The 19,636-nt window shown below is 39.0% G+C and overlaps 1 protein-coding gene across 2 annotated transcripts in view; it reads left to right on the top strand.

Annotated features, from left to right (window-relative positions):
- Positions 1–19,636, top strand: part of myo1ea (myosin IEa) — a 68,986-nt gene that overhangs the window by 19,667 nt on the left and 29,683 nt on the right. For both annotated transcript variants that reach the window (XM_028439797.1, XM_028439805.1), the window contains exons 5-15: positions 1,890–1,977; positions 5,727–5,816; positions 6,503–6,634; positions 6,809–6,943; positions 8,046–8,178; positions 14,152–14,348; positions 14,463–14,543; positions 15,083–15,169; positions 15,272–15,355; positions 16,814–16,981; positions 18,159–18,244. In XM_028439797.1, coding sequence (XP_028295598.1) covers positions 1,890–1,977; positions 5,727–5,816; positions 6,503–6,634; positions 6,809–6,943; positions 8,046–8,178; positions 14,152–14,348; positions 14,463–14,543; positions 15,083–15,169; positions 15,272–15,355; positions 16,814–16,981; positions 18,159–18,244 — 1,281 coding nt within the window. The remainder of the gene's footprint in view (positions 1–1,889; positions 1,978–5,726; positions 5,817–6,502; positions 6,635–6,808; positions 6,944–8,045; positions 8,179–14,151; positions 14,349–14,462; positions 14,544–15,082; positions 15,170–15,271; positions 15,356–16,813; positions 16,982–18,158; positions 18,245–19,636) is intronic.

Consider the following 19,636-nt stretch of genomic DNA (forward strand, 5'->3'; position numbering starts at 1 on the left):
TACAAATCAAACAAGCGGCAGTAATTACCTTTCAAGCAGAAAAGTCACCAATTCCATCTTCTACTCCTCCAGACCATACACTGTAAAAAAGATGGCACTACAGCCCCGGGAAAGGGGCGGGGCCTGTGAGCAACAGCTGTCAGACAGACCATCAAACACAATCCTGGCTCTGATTGGTTGTTTTTGCTTGGTCGCGGTGCATTCTGGCAATCTGCAAAAGGCTGCAGGAGCAGCAGAGGGGACTCAATGAGTCTGTTTTTTTCACACAAACTACTAGTTTAATGTAAAGCTGTCCCTACATAGTGACAGCTTTAGCAAAAATGACAAAAAGTCACTTTTATTAGAGTTGCAGACTGCACCTTTAAGATGCTTTAAGGAGTCTCGCACTCCTGGTTTGCCTAAAATTTCCATATACTGGCTTGCAGCAGAAACACTTATGTTTAGGCCTAACAGAAAATGTGCTTTAACTACTACCTGGTACTGCAGCGGGTGGATCACATAACGCCCAAGGATCTGGTAGAGTAAAAAGTTGACTGGTTTTTGGGGGGGTGGGTTTAGAAATATAGAGACTGCTGTGTAATAGACTTGCTACCATGACTTCCTTTGGCAGCCTCTAACAGTCTGCAGCTGTGCTGATTCTCACAGAGCCATTACAAACCTGACTCTTTAGTTTAAGGCATGCAGATTTAAAAAAATAATAAACTCCACTGCAATCCTTTGCTAAACCACATTGGTCAAAATAAGTATGACTGGCCAGGTCAAAAGTGGAGAGGAGCATAGACAAGGAGAAGATGAGTAAACAAAGTAGAACAAATCATAAATATTGGCCCACATGTGATTATTATTATTATTATTATTATTATTATTATTTTATATTATTAGCTTACCCATCTTTAGCATTCAGAATGAAACAAAGTTGTGAGAAAATATAAAAACTGGTCTCTGATTAGGATGTAGGCCTATATTTTACTTATAATGACACAATAGCAGTTTACAGAAATTGTTCTTTTCACCACAGTCATTATACAACTGGGTTAAACTACATCTTTGTTCAAGTTTGACACTTTAATACTATTCTAACAGCGCGCCATTGAATAACCAAAGAGTATCTTATTCATTTAAATAAAAAAATAGAGAAACTGGTTCATGCTGTGTGTGAAATACTCAGGTTTCATCAATGACCTGGCTGGGAAAATACTGGTCAGCAAAATATTACTGGTAGAAAGTTCTGGTAGCATTCTGTACTCCACCCACGGTCCAAAACACATACAAATCAGAGAACCTACGGTAAGTTTATATGTTATAGTTTTTTTTTCATGGTTTAATGTTTAACAGGTTGTTACTGTGTTTCCTTACGCAAACTTTTGATGAGCAATAACTTCTCCATTTATGATTACATTTACTGGAGGCATAGTCGGAAATTCTGACCATACAGTGTAGATAGCTGTATGTGTGCAAACAACTTAAAATAGGCTTTAGTGTATCCATGCCACACACACACACACACACACGTACGTAATGGTAATCCCGAGGGATTTGTCAAATAACCACTGATCAAGCATGATGATCTCAAATGGAGGAAGTTTATGAATCTCTGAGTGCTCATTTAGAAACATTCAGTAGAGACGCTCTTTGTTGTAAATAATCGTGAGTTTCAGGGTTAGTGGAGCAATACGTTGTTTTTGTGAGTGAACGCACCTTTGTCAAATAAAAACCGTTATGAAGTCAGTAAAGAATGACTTAAAACCTCCAGCTTCTGTGTGAATGGTAAAAATACCAACAGGTGCACATGACTGACGTCCGAGTACATTTTCACGTGTCACATAGTTGTTGATGGTATTCACTCAGACGCCCAGTTTTAACTCCACCTTTTATTATTTGCTTTTCAGTGGAGAGAGCGGAGCGGGAAAGACTGTGGCAGCCAAATATATCATGGGCTACATCTCCAGAGTGTCAGGAGGTGGACCTCGCGTGCAGGTGAGAGGAGCTGCTTTTTCTGCATCATGTGCAACAGTGAAAGATACACGCCATGCTCTTCCTGCATCGATGAAATGATAAATTGACTTCACATGTTTCTGAAAAACAGGATCACAACTTGGACTTAATGAACCTGTTGCTTCTTAACCCCAGGTCTTCAGTGGTAATCTTTGTTACTTTATACCTTCTTACCATCAGAAGGCTTATAACCATCAGCCCCTTTTAGCATCTGCCACCCACGCAGCAGATGTTCATTTTCTAAGCCAGAGACCACAGTTTGAGAAAGAACTACTTTGTTTATGATTAGAGTTGTTATATGCACTGACTGTCCACCACATTTATACTAGACTCTACTGTTGTAGAGTACTGTTGTACTGATAAATTATCAGATTTTTTTTTTTTTGTCTTTAATATGAGTAAATGTAAAACCTTTAATTGTAAAATTGTATTTCTTAGTTTCCTGTTTGATAATTACAGTAGAGCATCTTACAGCATCTTATGCCTGTACATACTTTCACGTGATGAAATTATGATTTATGTGGTAATTGAACTTGCTTTCCATAAATAAAAAACAATTACACATCATTTTATTAGTTTTATCCATCCAACTTCCATCGATACTCGCTTGTTGTGTTCAGGATAGTGGACAGCTGGAATAAATTCCCTAACTTCGGTTACACTTTGGACAGGATGCCTTTAAGTGTTTTTAGTGAAATAAACTGGTGAAACCAGTGGAAACCCAGGCATAGCCAGCAGCAGGAAGACCTGAGGTCTTAAAACTATGGCCATCTTGATGTGAGGCAGCAAACTGACACCACCCTTATCACACGTGTTAACAGTTCTTTCTTGGTGCCATCCACCATTTCTTATCTAAGTGTGCACCTCCTGCATGCATTCTCGGGCATTGTTTTGACAGCATGTGCTCACACGTGTGTAAATTGTTCTGAAAAGGTGATAAATCACTGTTGCATACCCGTCACTTCTCTGTTAACTCATGTGTCTTGTCTTTTCAGCTCAATTCATTCACATGTCACTATCAGATTATACCAGTCCAAACAACAGGCTAAGTGTTTGTGTGGACTTGACATTGATTTGACTATAACCTGATCATTTTGGAGTGGTGATAATCAGATTTAGAAAATGTGTGAAGTCGGTCCTAGCCGTGTCCTGTCAGGCTTTTTACATCTCAGAATGATTTGGTCTGACCTCTGCAACTCTAGGCATTATTGTGACTGTGAAGTTATTATATTGAATAATCTGTGAAACTGTAATCTCTATGCTTGATAAGAATTATGAGAAATTACAGGAAATATGTCAAGGTATGTATAGTGTAAAGTCTTCTCTAACAAACTCAACACCACTCAAGGTCTGCCCCAGTACAAGTTACAGTGCTGTGTGGGACAATACATGCGATAGGCTCAATACTTTATATGTCATTTTATATAATTTTCTGTCTGTATTTAGTTTTTTTTAATACAAAACTATATTTCCAATTTGAACAAAAACTTCATGCTCATCAATTGCTGCTGTGGGTTCTTTGGTTTTCCAGAGTCGAGGCAAGGAAATCGCATCTCATTGTTTCAAAATATCAGAACAAAAAAATAAAGGGAGTTTAGGTCTTGATTTAAAGCTGCAGTTTGTACATTTTTTTGGGGTTCTATTTGGTCAAAAATCCATAATTATGTATTGTATATTGTAATCCAAAGTGTTCCAAGTGCACAGTGAATCTCTTCTCCTTCCCTTGGCTCTATAAATGAGCTTTAGAAATATAGCAGCGTGACACTGGACAGCCAATCAGAGATCTTTCTACCAACAGGGTGATCCCATGAGGTGTTTTAAGCATTACTATTGCTCGAGCTGCTTGTCAACACTCGATGCGCATTCCCAAGCTGAGCGTAGGGACAGTCCCATGGCATTATATTCCAGCTGAAGTCTCTAATACGACTTTTGACTCAAAGGTTACACGGCAAATCAAGAGGAAAAAGGAAGACAGTGGTGGAGAAGCAACAAAATAAATGCAAATAAACGTGTCCAGGAGGAACGCTGTCCGCCGAGTCGGCGTGTTCAGCGGACTGCAAGCGATCCGCTGTCAGTCAGCGCAGTCCGCCTCGAGTCAAAGAGAGAGAGAATCAGAATCAGAATCAGAATCAACTTTATTGGCCAAGGGTGTATGAATACACACGAGGAATTTCTTTTGGTGACCTGTGCTCTCTCAGGTAGTGTAACATTAAATAATAACAATCAACTAGAATAAAGAAAAATAAAGAAAATAAAGAAAAATAAATAAAAAAAGAAGTATAAACATAAATATAAGAGTAGTTAGACTAATATGTGCAAACTAAATAAAAATAACAAGATAATAATAATAATAATAATAATAATAATAATAATAATAATAATAATAATAATAATAATGAAATAAAATAAAAATACAATAATAATAATAATAAGATAATAATAAGATAATAGTGGATAATAGTGCAGTAGTGCATTGATGAGTAGTGCAGGTGAACATTTAAATGAAAAAATTATGTCCATGAACATTTCGCAGTGACAGGTTGATCCAGGGTTGTTATGTTTAGTTCCAGGTTATTTCACAGTAACAAAAACAGGTCTGACACTCTATGACTGTTTAGAGTTGATCAGAATGACAGCCTGGGGGAAGAAACTGTTTTTATGGCGGGTAGTTTTGGCGTACAGTGATCTGTAGCGTCTGCCGGAGGGGAGGAGTTTAAACAGATTGTGTGCAGGGTGTGAGGGGTCTGCAGTGATGCTACCTGCCCGTTTCCTGAGTGAGAGTGAAAACAGATGGAATAAACAGCTTATTAAAAATGATCTAAGGTGGAAAGAACAGACCCAATTCATCTGCTGTGTGGACGGAGTGTGTCTGCTCTGATCAGCTGGGATCGGCTGCTTGTGTTTGAGCAGCAGCTGTGACTGTGAGCCTCTTACTGTTCTCACAGTAATGGCACAAGATAAAGTTCCTACATTTGTTACTTGTCTCTATCTATAAAAAAAATGCAAAGAGTTCCACAGTGTGCACGTTCAGGAGGGGAGGGGGGTGTGTGGAGCGCCTCACGATTCTACAAACCCCAGCTTTAAAATCTGTTGTGGAAATGGTTGAATTTTCACCAATTCGTGAGTTATTAAAGGACACAGATACTTCTGTAAGGCAATTGTTTTCTCTGTCAGTCATACAACTTTGATATTGAAATGCTTACTCATTCTTAGTTTTCTTTGAGAGAAATTAGCATAAAAGGAACTTTATCTTAATGAAGAAATAAAATAAAAATGTCAAACTGGATGACTTACACAAGAACAAAAACTGGACATGAGAGCAGGATCTATGGTTTATTTTGAGCACAAGCATTATTAATAAACTCACTGTCAGGAGGGAAACTGACTGAGAGGCAATGTCACCGACCGATCGGATCCACAATCAGTGATTAGACGGTGCCACTCGAAGGACTTATTTTAAAAGTCTACAAATTTCCATTAATTTCAGTGAAAATGGTGCAAACATCATTTAAAGTGGAATTATGTCCCCTGTGCTGATCTGAAACTCATATGGTTTTAATGTGCTCCTGGCTCGTGAATTGTAATGGCCTCCAGACTCAGTGTGTCTCTGTGCACACACGTACATACTCTTGTCTGACTGGAAAATTGTACATTCAGAGGGTGAAGGTGTGAGATTGTGGTGCCACAGTCTACTGCCGCTAACGTCTCACTGCGTCTCTTTCCATCTGCAGCATGTCAAAGACATCATCTTGCAGTCCAACCCGCTGCTGGAGGCGTTCGGCAACGCCAAGACTTTGAGAAACAACAACTCCAGCAGATTTGTAGGCCTTTAATTTCCCTTTGTTTTCCCTTTGTTTATGTGTTTCAATCAGAAATAATTTCAACAACAAATATTGATTTTGTTTGAGTCTTTTGACAGTGACGTAGTCAATAGTTTTAGACTTATTTCAGTCATTCATTTATTTCAAAATGACTTAAGTTGACTAAATCTGTAGGAAATCACTTCTTGTATTAACTGATATTGCAATATCTAGAAATTCCTTAAAGATTTAATTCACTTAATCCACTTAGCCCATGTATGCTTCACTTTTCATGTTGGAGGGGTTAAATATGTGTCAGATGTTTTATCCAAACTTAAAGTTTAAGAGGGAAAGACAATTTATTGCCATTGTTTTTGTTTAAGCTCTGATGAATACTGTATGAAGGTTCATCAGAGGTCCGATGAGGACAACTCATCACTTGCTGACTAGACAATTTGGTCTGCATTGAAGGAAGAAAAAAAACCACACTAGTATTTTCATTGCTTCCTTTCCTCTGGTTTAATATTTTACTTCGCAGATACTGTGCAGATGTTATTATTTCCAGTGTGATTTAAAAGATGACTACGTTTGAATGTAGGATTTGGCTCTATGTTTGGCTGTAGATGTTTACTCAGCAGTTTAAACAGAAGCAAAAAAAAAAAAATTCAGGACAACATATCTGACACATTCATATGATGATCCACCAGGGGAAATACTTTGAGATCCAGTTTAGCTCCGGTGGAGAACCAGATGGAGGGAAAATCTCCAACTTCCTGCTGGAGAAGTCCCGTGTAGTCACGAGGAATCCTGGAGAGAGGAGCTTCCACATATTCTATCAGGTGAGAAGGATTGGTCTGAGCTGAGGATTGAGTGGGCCATGCTGGACTCATAAAATACAACTACTGAGGGAAATTCAGGACACGTTCATGTCTACAGGCTACAGAAAAAGGCTGTTTATAACGGAGGCCACTAAAGGCCTTTCTGTGTGTCTCGCATACCTTTTTGGTTTGCAGTTGATAGAAGGAGCCAGTGCCGAGCAGAAGAACAGTCTGGGAATCACGAGCCTGGATTACTACAGTTATCTAAACCAGTCTGAGTCCTATAAAGTGGATGACATCAATGACAAGAATGACTATCAGGAAACTGTGGTAGGATCTGAGTCCATCTGTTTAAACTGCATTAACACCCTCTGTGATTATATGTTTGTGTCTCACGCCACTGTTCATGTGGCTTACAGACCATGTATTATATTCCTGTTTCTTGTTTTGTTTTCTAATGATACGCTTAGTTTTTTTTGTTTACCAGTCCGACCATAACAGTAGTTTTGAGAGCACTATTTCTTACAAAGTTTGGCTTTAAGGCCCCACTTCACTCCTTGAAAACAATTCTCCATCTAAATCAAGAAAAAGTACATTTTAGGAACACAAACAAAGCTGTGTTGTGTTACAACCTCGGTGTAATGCTGCGTTCACACCGAATGGGTCTTCTGCGGCACCGGATGCATCTGCCGCACGAAACGTACCGCAGGGTCCGCAGGATCAAAACATTTTCCCATTCGCATCATACGCACGTCTGAAACGACGCCCCGCCCACCAGTGATACATCCAATTCGGTGAGTTTCACTTCCTGCTGAATCGAGGAGCTGCGCTCTTTTTTCTCCTCTCATAAACATAAACCACCAGTGAAAAAAGCCGGTGTGATTAGCGGCTAATGCTATCCTAGCTCAGAGATGAAAACTACAGAGAGAACTTTTACAAGCTACTACCACCTCCTCGCTGATTCTCCTCCACGCCAAATCCTTCCTACTCTAGTCCCGGTTATAAAGGCGGCGTCATACAGCTCCAGGTGGTCACACACAGCTTCTAGTCCATGGTTGAATGGGTGAACAGACCGGTGTCTGTGTTGACGGCCTGACATAATCGTCAACAAAGACTCTGATTGGCTTTCGTCATGCGAAACAGCCGCAAGAGTTCAATATTTTCAACTCTTGCGGGTGTGCGGATATGTGTAAAAATCGGGAGCGCGCTCGCACGGCCAACGCTCTTGACGTGCGGATCGGAACGCACTGCCGCACTGGAAAGATTTCCCATCTGCGACACATCTATCCATTGACTTTGTATGTAATCTGGACATTTCTTGACGCATCCGGTGTGAATGCAGCATAAGAGTACATGAACTTGGTAACTAAGGAGTGAGTGAGCCCACACTGCAATCCTGCCTAATCAGGATTCTTTTACTCTGCTCGCTTAGCATGCCATGGATGTGATTGGCATCTCAGCAGAAGATCGAGCCATGGTGCTTCAGATCGTAGCTGGAGTACTCCACCTGGGAAACATCAGCTTCAAGGAATCGGGAAACTACGCTGCTGTGGAAAGTGAAGAGTGTAAGTAGGCTGCACGGAGAACCGAGTTATTGGCCTGATGTGGTTCAAATCCAACCAGCAAACAGCCATACTAAGGATACTGAGATAACATGTGGTGTTATTTGTGGATCTGTTGAATGTGTCTGAAAAATGACAGTGGATGTGGGCTTTGATTTGTTTCAGCACCTTTCTCTTGGTTTAATTCATTATGAATGGTTTTATGACACTTAGCTGGTGATCATTTAAACATGTAGCTGTGGACATTTTTGGTAGGGATTATGCTGTTGGTTTTCAGACTAGTGGGGATTGTGGCTAGTTGCAGTGAAGAGGGCGATGAAAACTGAAGCAAATTGGTTAGCACACGAGTTCAGCAGTCTCCCTATAATGGTGCTTTGCTGTGTCAACGCTTTTCAGGAACCAAAGCACCTGGTGTTGTTAGAGTGTGAGAATCTGGTGATGCACTGACGGTATCCAGAGTGCTTATTCGTCATGCCTGGAGCTGGTTAGGTAGAGGGGTGCTAGTGTGTAAGAGAGTCTGTTAACTCGCAGGAAGTATGGAGTTCAAGGTCTGGTTCCTCAAAGAGCTGTCAGACCATGTCCTCAAAACAGTCCAGCCTTGAGACCTTGAGGCCACCTCAGTCCATCACTGTACACGCTTGGATTTGGCATAAAAAACAACTGTCTAAGGAGGGAAAGGGGCCAAGCTTTCAAGGCTCCAGCAATGTTTTTGTAAACCTGATAATGTTTTGCGATTTAAAGTCAAACAAAACTCAAAAGCCAAGATAAGTAGATACCAATCTACAACTACAAGCATAAAATGTATGTTTTAGGTCAGGGTAACTTAGTTTTCATGTTACTTTTGGACATCGTGGCATATTAGGTGCTCCAGTGTGAGACAGATAGTTTACAGTTGTATTGCATCATACACCATAGCTGTGATGGCATTGGCTCAAAGGGAGATGTACATACACAGCTGCTCCAAACCAAACAGAGATCTTCCTAGGCCAGTATAATGGTCTGCATTTGATAAATAAAGAAAAATATACTCATAAGATCCAGAAGGAGAAGGAGAAGGGAGGGACAGAGGGTGGTGTGGGCAGAAGTAGCAATGAAAGCACCTGACTGGTTCTTTTTTTGGACCAAATGGCAGAGATTAGTCAATGTTTTTAAAGAATTGCAGCTACGACAGAGTTCTGACTCTTTCCGTTCCTTTATCTAAATACATAATGTATTGATTACTCTCAGGATGGAAGGACCATTTCAGCCAAAATAAGGAAAAAGTGTTTTTGAACACTTAATATGTTTAAAAAATAATTGAACATCTTTGACTAATGTTAATTGTTCCTTTTAAATGGCCCCCGGTATTGAAAAAGTTGGGCATTCACTGTTATAAGTTCTAAAGTTGTCTGCCTCAATTGTGTTTGTTGGCTGTCTGACTGTGAGATACAGTATGTATATTGGATTTAACTCAGCAACATCAAAGTGTACTGGACATACTGTAGTATCTGCACTAGTTGCAGCAGTGTTATCTGAAGACACCAGTTTTAAAAAAGGACACCAGTTGATCCAGAACACCAGTGGCTGTTCATTAGCAGGTCTGAAGTGTGTCATAGTTACAGATTGTTCTCTTTAAAATGCAGCTATTAGTTTTGTGCCTTTATGGATGTAAAACAAAAGCAACAAAATGACTCATCTCCTCTGTTGATATGAGATTTTAGCATTTAATTCATTCATATATTATTGAAGTCTTGTTTTTAAACGGCCTTGTTTATACAGATGCAAAACGCAGCTTCAATTTGGGTGACCACTAAGATAATATATAGAGAATACTGCATTAGAAGGTTAGCCATGGTTCTTGTTGTTCATCTTATATTCTTGTCCTGAGCTGCCCTTGTTAGGTTTGGTTTTGGAAGCTTTTACTCTTTGACCAGTTTCCCCTCTCTAAACTCTGATCGTGTTAATGTAGGACTGCAGCCAACTGGGTGTGCACGACTGCCATAAAGTTAAAGAACAGGATTAAATGTCTGGATACATTTGGTCTGAGGCTGAGATTATTGGGGAAAATCTTCCTCTTTCTGTCCACACCTCTGGCTTCACTTCATTCTTCTCTTCTTTTTCATCTGTGTGATGCATTGCCCACTCCACAAAAGACTTGTGTGTTCTGTGCATATGTAACACTTGTGCTTCAGAGTCTTTGCTTTTGCCGTTTCCATCGGTCTGCCTTCCTGTGTGCCTCAGCACTAATGTGTTGCACAGATTTGGACCACGTTGCTGCCGGAGATGCAAGTCATTAAAAAAAGAATGTGACTACATATTACTGAAAAGATTCTATAAATGCATTTTTAAATGTCAATGAATCAACTGAATAACTTCCATTCATTTTCTCCACCTGCTTATGCTATTCAGTCTCAAACTGAACAGAAAATGTCTGGGAACCACTGACTGGGGACATTAATAGACTAACACAGTGGTTCCTAAACTTCTGCCATGCACATTTAAACAAAATGGGTCCAAAAATTAACATTTATTGAAAAAGGTTAAAAAAAAATGAACAATTCTTTAAAACTCATCAAAATAACATAACATACGCCTCCACATACCAGTATTTTAGAACATGTTTTTTGAATGCAAAGAAAAATCTATTTTTATCTCAGTGTTCATCCAAGGTCATTCTGGCTCCTCACCTGTCTTAACAAAGTGGTCCCCCCAGTTTGAGAAGCAGTTTACATCTGATTTGTTCAGCAAAGCATTTTTGACTTGTGGTTTGAATAAATTGTTCAGTCTATAAGAAAAGGTAGAACCCATTCTACATCTTAAAGTGTTCCCAAAAATGTCCTAAATGTTGACACTGAAGAGGTTTTTGATCGGAACTAACGCCATAGAATGAGCACTAATCAGAGAAATGCTGAAGTGTATCGGAGAATTTGGCAAACCTCTCCGCTAATGACGCCTCCTCAGATAAACCACTCCTGCTTTGACTAACAAATGTCCGGCAGGAAACAGTGTGCGTGGTGCGCACAGGAGTATTGTTCCACCCATTAGTGCATACAATGTGTGCAGGCCTCCAGTCCACTGTATACAATCTTTACTTTTCCTGCTCAGTACAAAGGATGACTTTTCCTCATCACATAGACCGATGTGTGTTTAGTCACACCCTAAAACCCAAAAGGGGAGCTACTGCAGTAGTCTAATAGTAGTAATGCATTCCCAGACGCGAGTCTGCAGGACCGAGTTATTTCCTTTCAGGGGAAATGAGTCACTGTAATAAGGCAGGGAGGGGCTCTCAGGGGACAATATTAACACCAGGTCATGGACAAATGATTGGCAGTACACTAAATACATTTTTATTTAGCATTTAGCTGAATATTATTATTATTATTAGATACAGTAGATTATATTACACATTAGTTTTAATCTGGTGCAGTGGAAACGTTTTGCCGTTATTATCTCCAAATATAGACCTTAGGCTATGGAAGATTCCTTTAAATTTTGGAGGGGATGCGGATCAATATACTGATTCTTCATCAGTTTCAAAAAACTGTCCCTATCACTTATCATTGGTGAAATTTCACAAATTCATATCTTAGTTCATAATTGACCGAGCTTTATGAAATTTGACTCAGCTTTGTTGATTTGGTTCCTCAATTTAGCCCATCAAGTTTCAACCGAATGTAATCCGGATTGCGCATTTCAAATGAAATAAAATAGGATTGCCCATATGTTTGGACCTACTGTATGATTATTAACGGGGATAGACATTTCTTACAAGTCTTTAAAGTCCGTGTAAAGCAGAAATAAATTTGTGTTATGAGTTTGTCACACCACAGAAACGTGTGTCATTGACCACTGAGCCAAATTTGAAAGATGGAAAAAAAATAGCTAAGTATATAAAATTAGGTCTCAAAATCACGGAAAAACAAGCTCTTCTCTCTGCTCTGAAATGCTGGGGGCGTGTCAGTTAGAGGCGCTGGAACCACACCCACGTCCGTGTATTAACCCTAACCCTATAGAGGGTTTTCACGGCACGTCATCAACCCGGAAGTTGCCATTTTGGCGATATTGCAGCAGCAAAACAAACCGCACGCACACAAGCATATCCCGAATTTCGAGAGGAAATAGTGAATTATCGCCGTGTTTTTGGTTGCACCAATCGGTCAGACCGTAAAAAATAATTAGAGCTCTATAGACTGGCTAAAGTTATAACAAATCAGGGAGAACAATGTCAAAAATGGATCTACGAGGCAAAAATCGGGACAAAATCCAAATTTGTTCGGCCCATTTCTTGTCAGGTAAGTAAATTGTTGATAGCAGTGGCTCTTAACTAATTTTCTAGTGTGATGATGAAAATATAATTCATCAAGCTACTGCATGTGGCATTATGACGTAATATAATGGCATTTAATAGCCTGCTACAGTAGCAACACAGTTCTTAAAATGTAGAGTTAAATGTGCTATATTTCTCATTGTGTTCCAGGTAAAAGGTCTGAACTTTTACCATTATTGCATTACTTATTTTGGCCTTCACAACACATCTGTCGTTGATGATTTGATCCACACACCATCTGGTTATAGGCCTCCACACGTTTATAAGATTTAAGGTCTTCTGCTGTGTATGGGCTTGGCGAAAACCAGGTAGTTGACGATATCGACAGAAGACTTTCCGGGTCGTCATTGATCCAAGACAAGGGTGCCGACTCGTATGGATCTGCACCACCAATGAAGCGTAACTTTTCCAAACAGCGTGCCCTTTCCTGCGGACCGAGTCCTTCCGCGTTTACCTTTGCATCTATAACACATTTTGAGGAGCTTTTCTGTGGTTTATCATGGAAGTTATTCACCAAATCCTCTCAAAATTTGGGATTTGCTTTTGTGCGTGCGGTTTGTTTTGCTGCTGTTTATTGCCAAAATTACAACTTCCGCGTTGATGATGCACCGTGAAAACCCTCTATGGGAGAAAGCGGTGTGAAAGACCGAAAAAACAGGAAAAATTTAAAAATGCTCGGATCTGGGGCGGTGTTTAGCTCAGTGGGTAGAGCGCCGGCCCCATGTACAGAGGCTATAGTTCCTCACCTGCAGCGGGTCCAGGTTCGATTCCCGGCCTGGGACCCTTTCCTGCGTGTCATTCCCTGCTCTCTCTGACCCCCTTTCCTGTCAAGCAACTGTCATATAAAGGCCACTAGAGCCAAAAAAATCCTTTAAAAAAAAAAAAAAAAAAAATGCTCGGATCTGGCCAAACGAGGTGTCAGCAGAAAGGTCTTCTCTGCCCGAGTCCGAATAAGTCCTGGGTAGAGTCAGAACTGTCCCCGCTCGAGGCGAAAAACAGTTGTGGTGCCAAAAAAAAGTGCTAATTTCATTGAAAATGTGGCACCAGCAGACGCATTTTATTCCCCTGATTTCTAATATGAGGTTTGGTGTGCTTCAGCTGCAGGGTCGGGTTTATTCTAATGAGGGTTCCGTTACGTAACGCGGCTATGATTTCTGACCCACACATTAAATCCTGAACACAGAAACACAGCTTGTGAAGCCATAGCTCCACAGTTAAATTATAAATGGTTGAATGGCTTTTACATGTTTTAAGGAATACATTTATGACCTATTTAATGTGTTTAGAAGAGAATGGCTGAATTTGTTTTACACAGACTTTAAAGTGTGAATGATCTTTTTTTTTTTTTGACAGATTACTAGTTTAATGTAATCCTGTCTTTACAAAGTGACAGTTTTAGCAAATATGACGAAAAGAAGGCACCCCTCTATCACCTGAGCTACATTTGCTCATGAACTAAATACTGCCCTTCATCATACATTGTTTTATTTGTCATGGTAATTTTCTTTCATAGACAAAAAGACAGAAAATTGTCCAATTTACACAGTTTGTCTGAATTCAGAACACATTGTTTAGGTTTGTAGACATTTTCTGGTCAGTTCTAATACAAACACTATCAAAAAGATGAGATGAATTTGCGATCATAACATTACTCTTACTGTTTCTCACAGTTTTGGCTTTTCCTGCATTTCTCCTGGGAATCGACCAAAACCGACTGAAGGAAAAGCTGACGAGCCGAAAAATGGACAGCAAGTGGGGCAGCAAGGTGGAGTCCATTGATGTGACACTGAACGTTGAGCAGGCATGTTACACGCGGGACGCCCTCTCCAAAGCTCTGCATTCACGCGTGTTTGATTTTCTGGTTGAGGTACGAGTGCTTTTTTTATTTTAATGTTGAAGTTGTGCATTTGCTGCATTACAATGGCCAATACAGCAGTGAAGCACTGATCAGGTTTCACTAACAATCATGCTGTAATTTCAGTCCATCAACAAAGCCATGGTGAAGGACCATCAGGAGCTGAATATTGGCGTTTTGGACATTTATGGATTTGAGATTTTCCAAGTAAGTGAGGAATGACCCATGAATTATTAGATCATCTGGTGTTTACCTTGAGATTGTGAACAGATTACACACATGATGAGACTAATTTATTAAGTATGTGGATTAGCTGCCATCTCCTGATTAATGCTGCAGACTTAAATAAGGTTTTCTAATCTGATTAGTTGCTTCGCTTTAATCATGAGAAACTTGAGGTTTTGTTGTTTACTATCAGATTATTATTCTGCAGCCCCGGATGTTACAGCATTATTCACTAAAAGAAAATTATACATTTTTCTTTTAATCTGTGTCTAGATTTGAAAGTTTTATGGACATTATTATTAATGAGAATTTGTCTCAATGAGCACATTCACCTGATGTTAATGCTGAAGGTCCATTGTGCGTGCTGTGACTTGCACAATGGGGCTTTCCTTTAGCGTGCAGCTGTCAGTGAGCGGCTGCCCTCCAAACAAAGCCCATTGAGCTCAGAGGATGTCCGCATGCTGCACAGGTTGAAGGTGACTCATGCCACGTGGGTTTATTAATGATGTTTTCCTCATCAGAAAAATGGATTTGAACAATTCTGCATCAACTTTGTCAATGAAAAACTTCAGCAGATATTCATTGAACTGACTCTAAAGGCTGAACAGGTTATGTCCCTCCACTCTTCTTCTTCTTCTTCTTTTCTATTATTTTAAATCACTTTTTCCTCCTTCCGATGTGCAATGCTTCATGTTTCCATTGTCTTGCAGGAGGAGTATGTGCAGGAGGGCATCAAATGGACTCCCATCGAGTACTTTAACAACAAGATCGTGTGTGACCTCATTGAAAGCAAAGTAAATGAGCACCAATTTGTTCTTCAACAAGTACTTACAAACATAAACCAGATGATCCACAGCTGGAACAAGTCACAAATGAATAGAATAAATGTCATTTAACTGCCTAAAATTAAAAAAAAAAACTAACATTATCAAATATACATTCACTGATTAAGTGTTTTGTCAAACAGAACCATGTAAACAGATCTGACTGTTGGATAAATGCAAAACTCATGCGTTGTGAGCTTGTGATAAACAATATGTGCAGTTTTACACCAAATTAAATTGTTCAGATATTGTATTTTTGTTTTTGTTTTTTTTTATAAAAAAAAGTGAAATTTATAAAAATGCTGAAACAAAAAAAAAATCTTAAAAGTAGTAGTTTGAGTTCAACTTGGACCATTTAGGAAAATTCAATTTAGAAAAAAAAAAATCCAATAAGTAAAGTGTTTGTTCAGATTGCAGCATATAGCCTGTATCTTTTTTTTTCTTAAAAATATAATAAAAAAGGTTTAATAGTTATTTAATGTGTTTTTAAAATAATGTTCCTTATATCAGAAATAGTTCAGAGGCTGAAATGACCAACCAGGAAACATTTGTTCATATTCATTTCTTCTGATAATAAATATTTGTTTTATTCTTCAGCTTTATTTCTGTAAACCAAGTTTAGAAGTCCGAGCCAAGTTCCCACTCTGTTGCCAAGACTCACAGTTTTTACCCCTAAAGTGGCGACATTCCTCCTAATTGGGTTAATCTGTCCAACCGTGGGGGTCTAATCCATATAATCCACAACAAAGGCTTTAAATCATGCCTTTTTCATTGTGCCACTGAGGATCTATATCAGGGACAAAAGGTTCAGCACTGTGCAGACTGAGCCCTGATCAGCTGTGGACACAATGGAGTCAGTTTATCTGACATATAAACGGAATAAGAAAATAATACAGTTATGACCAGACCAAAAAAAATAACTATTCTACAAAAGACAACACTGCAATACATAATGATTGGATTATTGATATCCCAAAAGGAGTGGAAAGAAGAACTTATTCACTCCCTTATTTATATATTTTTTTTATTTGGATCACTTAATTATAATCTATACAAAAGTTAATTTACTGGACTTATTTGGATAGTAATTACACAATAGAAGTTATTATAGTTTTAGTGTTCTCAAACGTATCAGAGATGATTAATTATTAGACAGCCCAATGAGACGGAACATAAAAACTGTTGATTTAAAAAAAAAACAATGAAAATTATTAAAAATAAATGTATAGTTTTGAATGCATAGAAACATTCATATTCAACACATTCACTCCTGTAACTATTGAGAGAAATATAATTGTTTTATAAATGAGTAAAAAGTGGGAGGCTTGTGATCTTATTTACTTTCACCTGAATACATTGATTGTTAATATAAATCTCTACGTTTTTCCATCTAGGATCATTATAAATGTGCTTGTCCTTTGATCCCAGAGCCCCCCGGGCATCATGTGCATCCTGGACGATGTGTGTGCGACCATGCACGCTGTGGGTGAGGGAGCCGATCAGACCATGCTTCAGAAGCTGAGAATGCAGATCAACACTCATGAGCACTTCAACAGCTGGAACCAGGGCTTTATTATTCACCACTACGCTGGAAAGGTCAGTGCGAGCAGCCTTGGGTTTTTACTCACAGGAGGAGTTTGGTCAGTCTGTAAACCACACTTTTGTTCCCTAAAGTTCTTCTCTGACAGTTTTTTTTTAATATTTTTTTTTCATGCCTTATGCATATGTTTACAAACAAAAACACGGCACGTCTTTCCTCAGCATGTGTTTTTGTTTTATTATTAGTACAGAGTTGATGTAGTGAAGTAATACTTTGTGCCGTCTGCAGCTGGAGTGCAACCTCTAGAAATAGAAAGCCATTAAAATGTAATGTTTTTTATGGCACTGGTGCAGGAGCTGTTCCTCCCCTGTGCTCTGGTCGCTCATAACTACCAGTTTTGCTGCTGCTGGTGCTTCAATTCAGAGCTATTTCTGACGTCATCTTTCCACGTCCATGCTGACGTGCTCCCTTCTGCACTTCCTATCCAATGTGTAGCTGCCATCAGAGATTCTCTCATAAATGCAATTCATAGTTTTCATACTCAGTTAAAAAGCTGATAAATACATTTCATAAATACAAATAAATATTTACTATAGATGTGCAATAAATAAATAAGTAATAATTCAGTTAATTCATGGTTATGTAATTAATTTATTTGGTTGAAATTACAGAGAGACACAGGTGGATAACTTATTTTTTGTTCAGTTTTATTGCATTGCTGGGGGTAACAGGCAGCTGTGTAAAACATGTGTCTTTTTGTGAGTTAATTTAAGTTTTGTATTTTATTTTCTTAGTTCTGACAACATTGGACATGTAAAGACATGCTAATAAATGGCTGTTAAAACCCAAGAACAATGTCAAGCCTTGATTGAACTCGTAGGGAGTCGCACAGCGGTTTCTTTCACCTTTACGTATGACACACAGCATCCCACAGGTTTACCCGTGATATCAAAGTCAGGCTCACAGCTCCTCAGACGGCTTTGGGCTACATTGATTTGGACGTTGTTTATGGCCTGCCTTGGTTTGTCCTGTGTTAGTTTCCAGATGTGTAGTGGCCCCAGCTTGGTACACATGCCTCAGGCTTAATGAGCCATGCCATAATGGCTTGAGGGACTCCTTTAACTGCACTCCAACATTTAGTTCACTCTCATCCTGCAGAGCATGGGAAATAAAACACTTTTTTTGATAGTTTTCAATCTAGAACGCGACACTAACCGTGCTTTTACTTTCCAGGTGTCCTATGACGCCGAGGGCTTCTGCGAGAGGAACAGAGACGTCCTCTTTACGGACCTCATTGAGCTTATGCAGAGCAGTGAAAGGTGAGTCAGTACTGTTTGCACATTGCACCGACATCTGTTGCTGATTTATATGCTGCTTACTTGAAGGGAATCTTCTTTTGTGATGCATATGGTTATAATTGAATACGTCTGAATGCAAGCTGCAGACGTTTCAGTGCATCTGGAAGCTGGCGCGGGTTTGAAAAGACGTGTGTAGGACTTGGTTACGCCGTGCACTCTAACCTCAGTCACGTCTGGCTGCTGTCCCATTATGATCTGCTCCCATGAGTCTAATGGTGGGTGCGTGGGGGGGATCATTGTGAAGCCTATCCTCCTTGTGTTTTAGGGGTTTTTTTAAGGTATAATTTGTGTGCGACTGACCATCTGTGCAAACAGCCAGCATTCTCTGTTTACTCCTGCACAACCTGTTCCAAGTGAAAGGTTATATGCTACAATCACATTCAAGACACGTGCTAGCGTACAAGCGTTCAGCTTTACACACAAACAGAAAGCTAAATACACAGACAGATAAAAGAGTTTGGTGAGTTCAAAGCATGAGGAGGAAGGAAGCCTCTTCATTCTTTGGAGCAGCAGTTCTGAAATCAGTAGAATGTGTTGAACAGTACAGTCTGTTCATACACATGACCCGCAGATCCTTTTTTCTAAGTCCAAGTGTCAAGGCACAACAAATACTCCCAACAAAGATTTAAAAATTACACACACGCTTTTTGAAAAACAATCATTTCTAGAGTTCACTGGGGTCTCTATACTTGCCAAAGTGGCACTTACTAACAGTAAAGAGTTGCAACAACTCTTGCCCAAGGGCCAATTTTTTTTTTTTTCCAGCAAACGCTGTAAGAATATGTTGTAAAATATGAAATTTCATGAGTATCTGAAACAGGTTAGAGATACTCCATGTATCTATGATTTAATGCAACCTGTTGATCAGAGGTGAAAACAAGAGATTACAAGTACTGACCATACTGTAAATGAGTTGCTTTTATAGGTACTTGTACTTCTTCTGAGTATAATTCTAAATAAGTTATTTTACTTGTACTTAAGTACGTTTTAAAAGAAGTAAAGTCATTCATAACATTTCAACGCCCAAACTTTACTCAGTAAATTAAAATCTGTCATTTTAAAATGATCGACATTGTGAAACTACAAGAAATGAAATGACCAGACAACAATTAAATAATGCTTGTGTTTTTAGTCGTGCCATTTCTGATCAACACCTAGTAACAGGTTGGGATTTTTAACCTTTATGTTGTTTACCACATGGCACATTTGGCATGTTTGAGATTTTTTTTTTTTATATTTTGAGTAAAATTCATTGATGTTTTTTTCATTTAAAAAATAATTGTACATTTTGACAAACCTTTTGTTTTATACAGAGGCCTTTGTGGAAAATAGATTAAAAGTTTAAATTGTGCA

Source organism: Gouania willdenowi, chromosome 3, assembly GCF_900634775.1.
Source record: "Gouania willdenowi chromosome 3, fGouWil2.1, whole genome shotgun sequence".
Lineage (NCBI taxonomy): Eukaryota > Metazoa > Chordata > Actinopteri > Blenniiformes > Gobiesocidae > Gouania > Gouania willdenowi.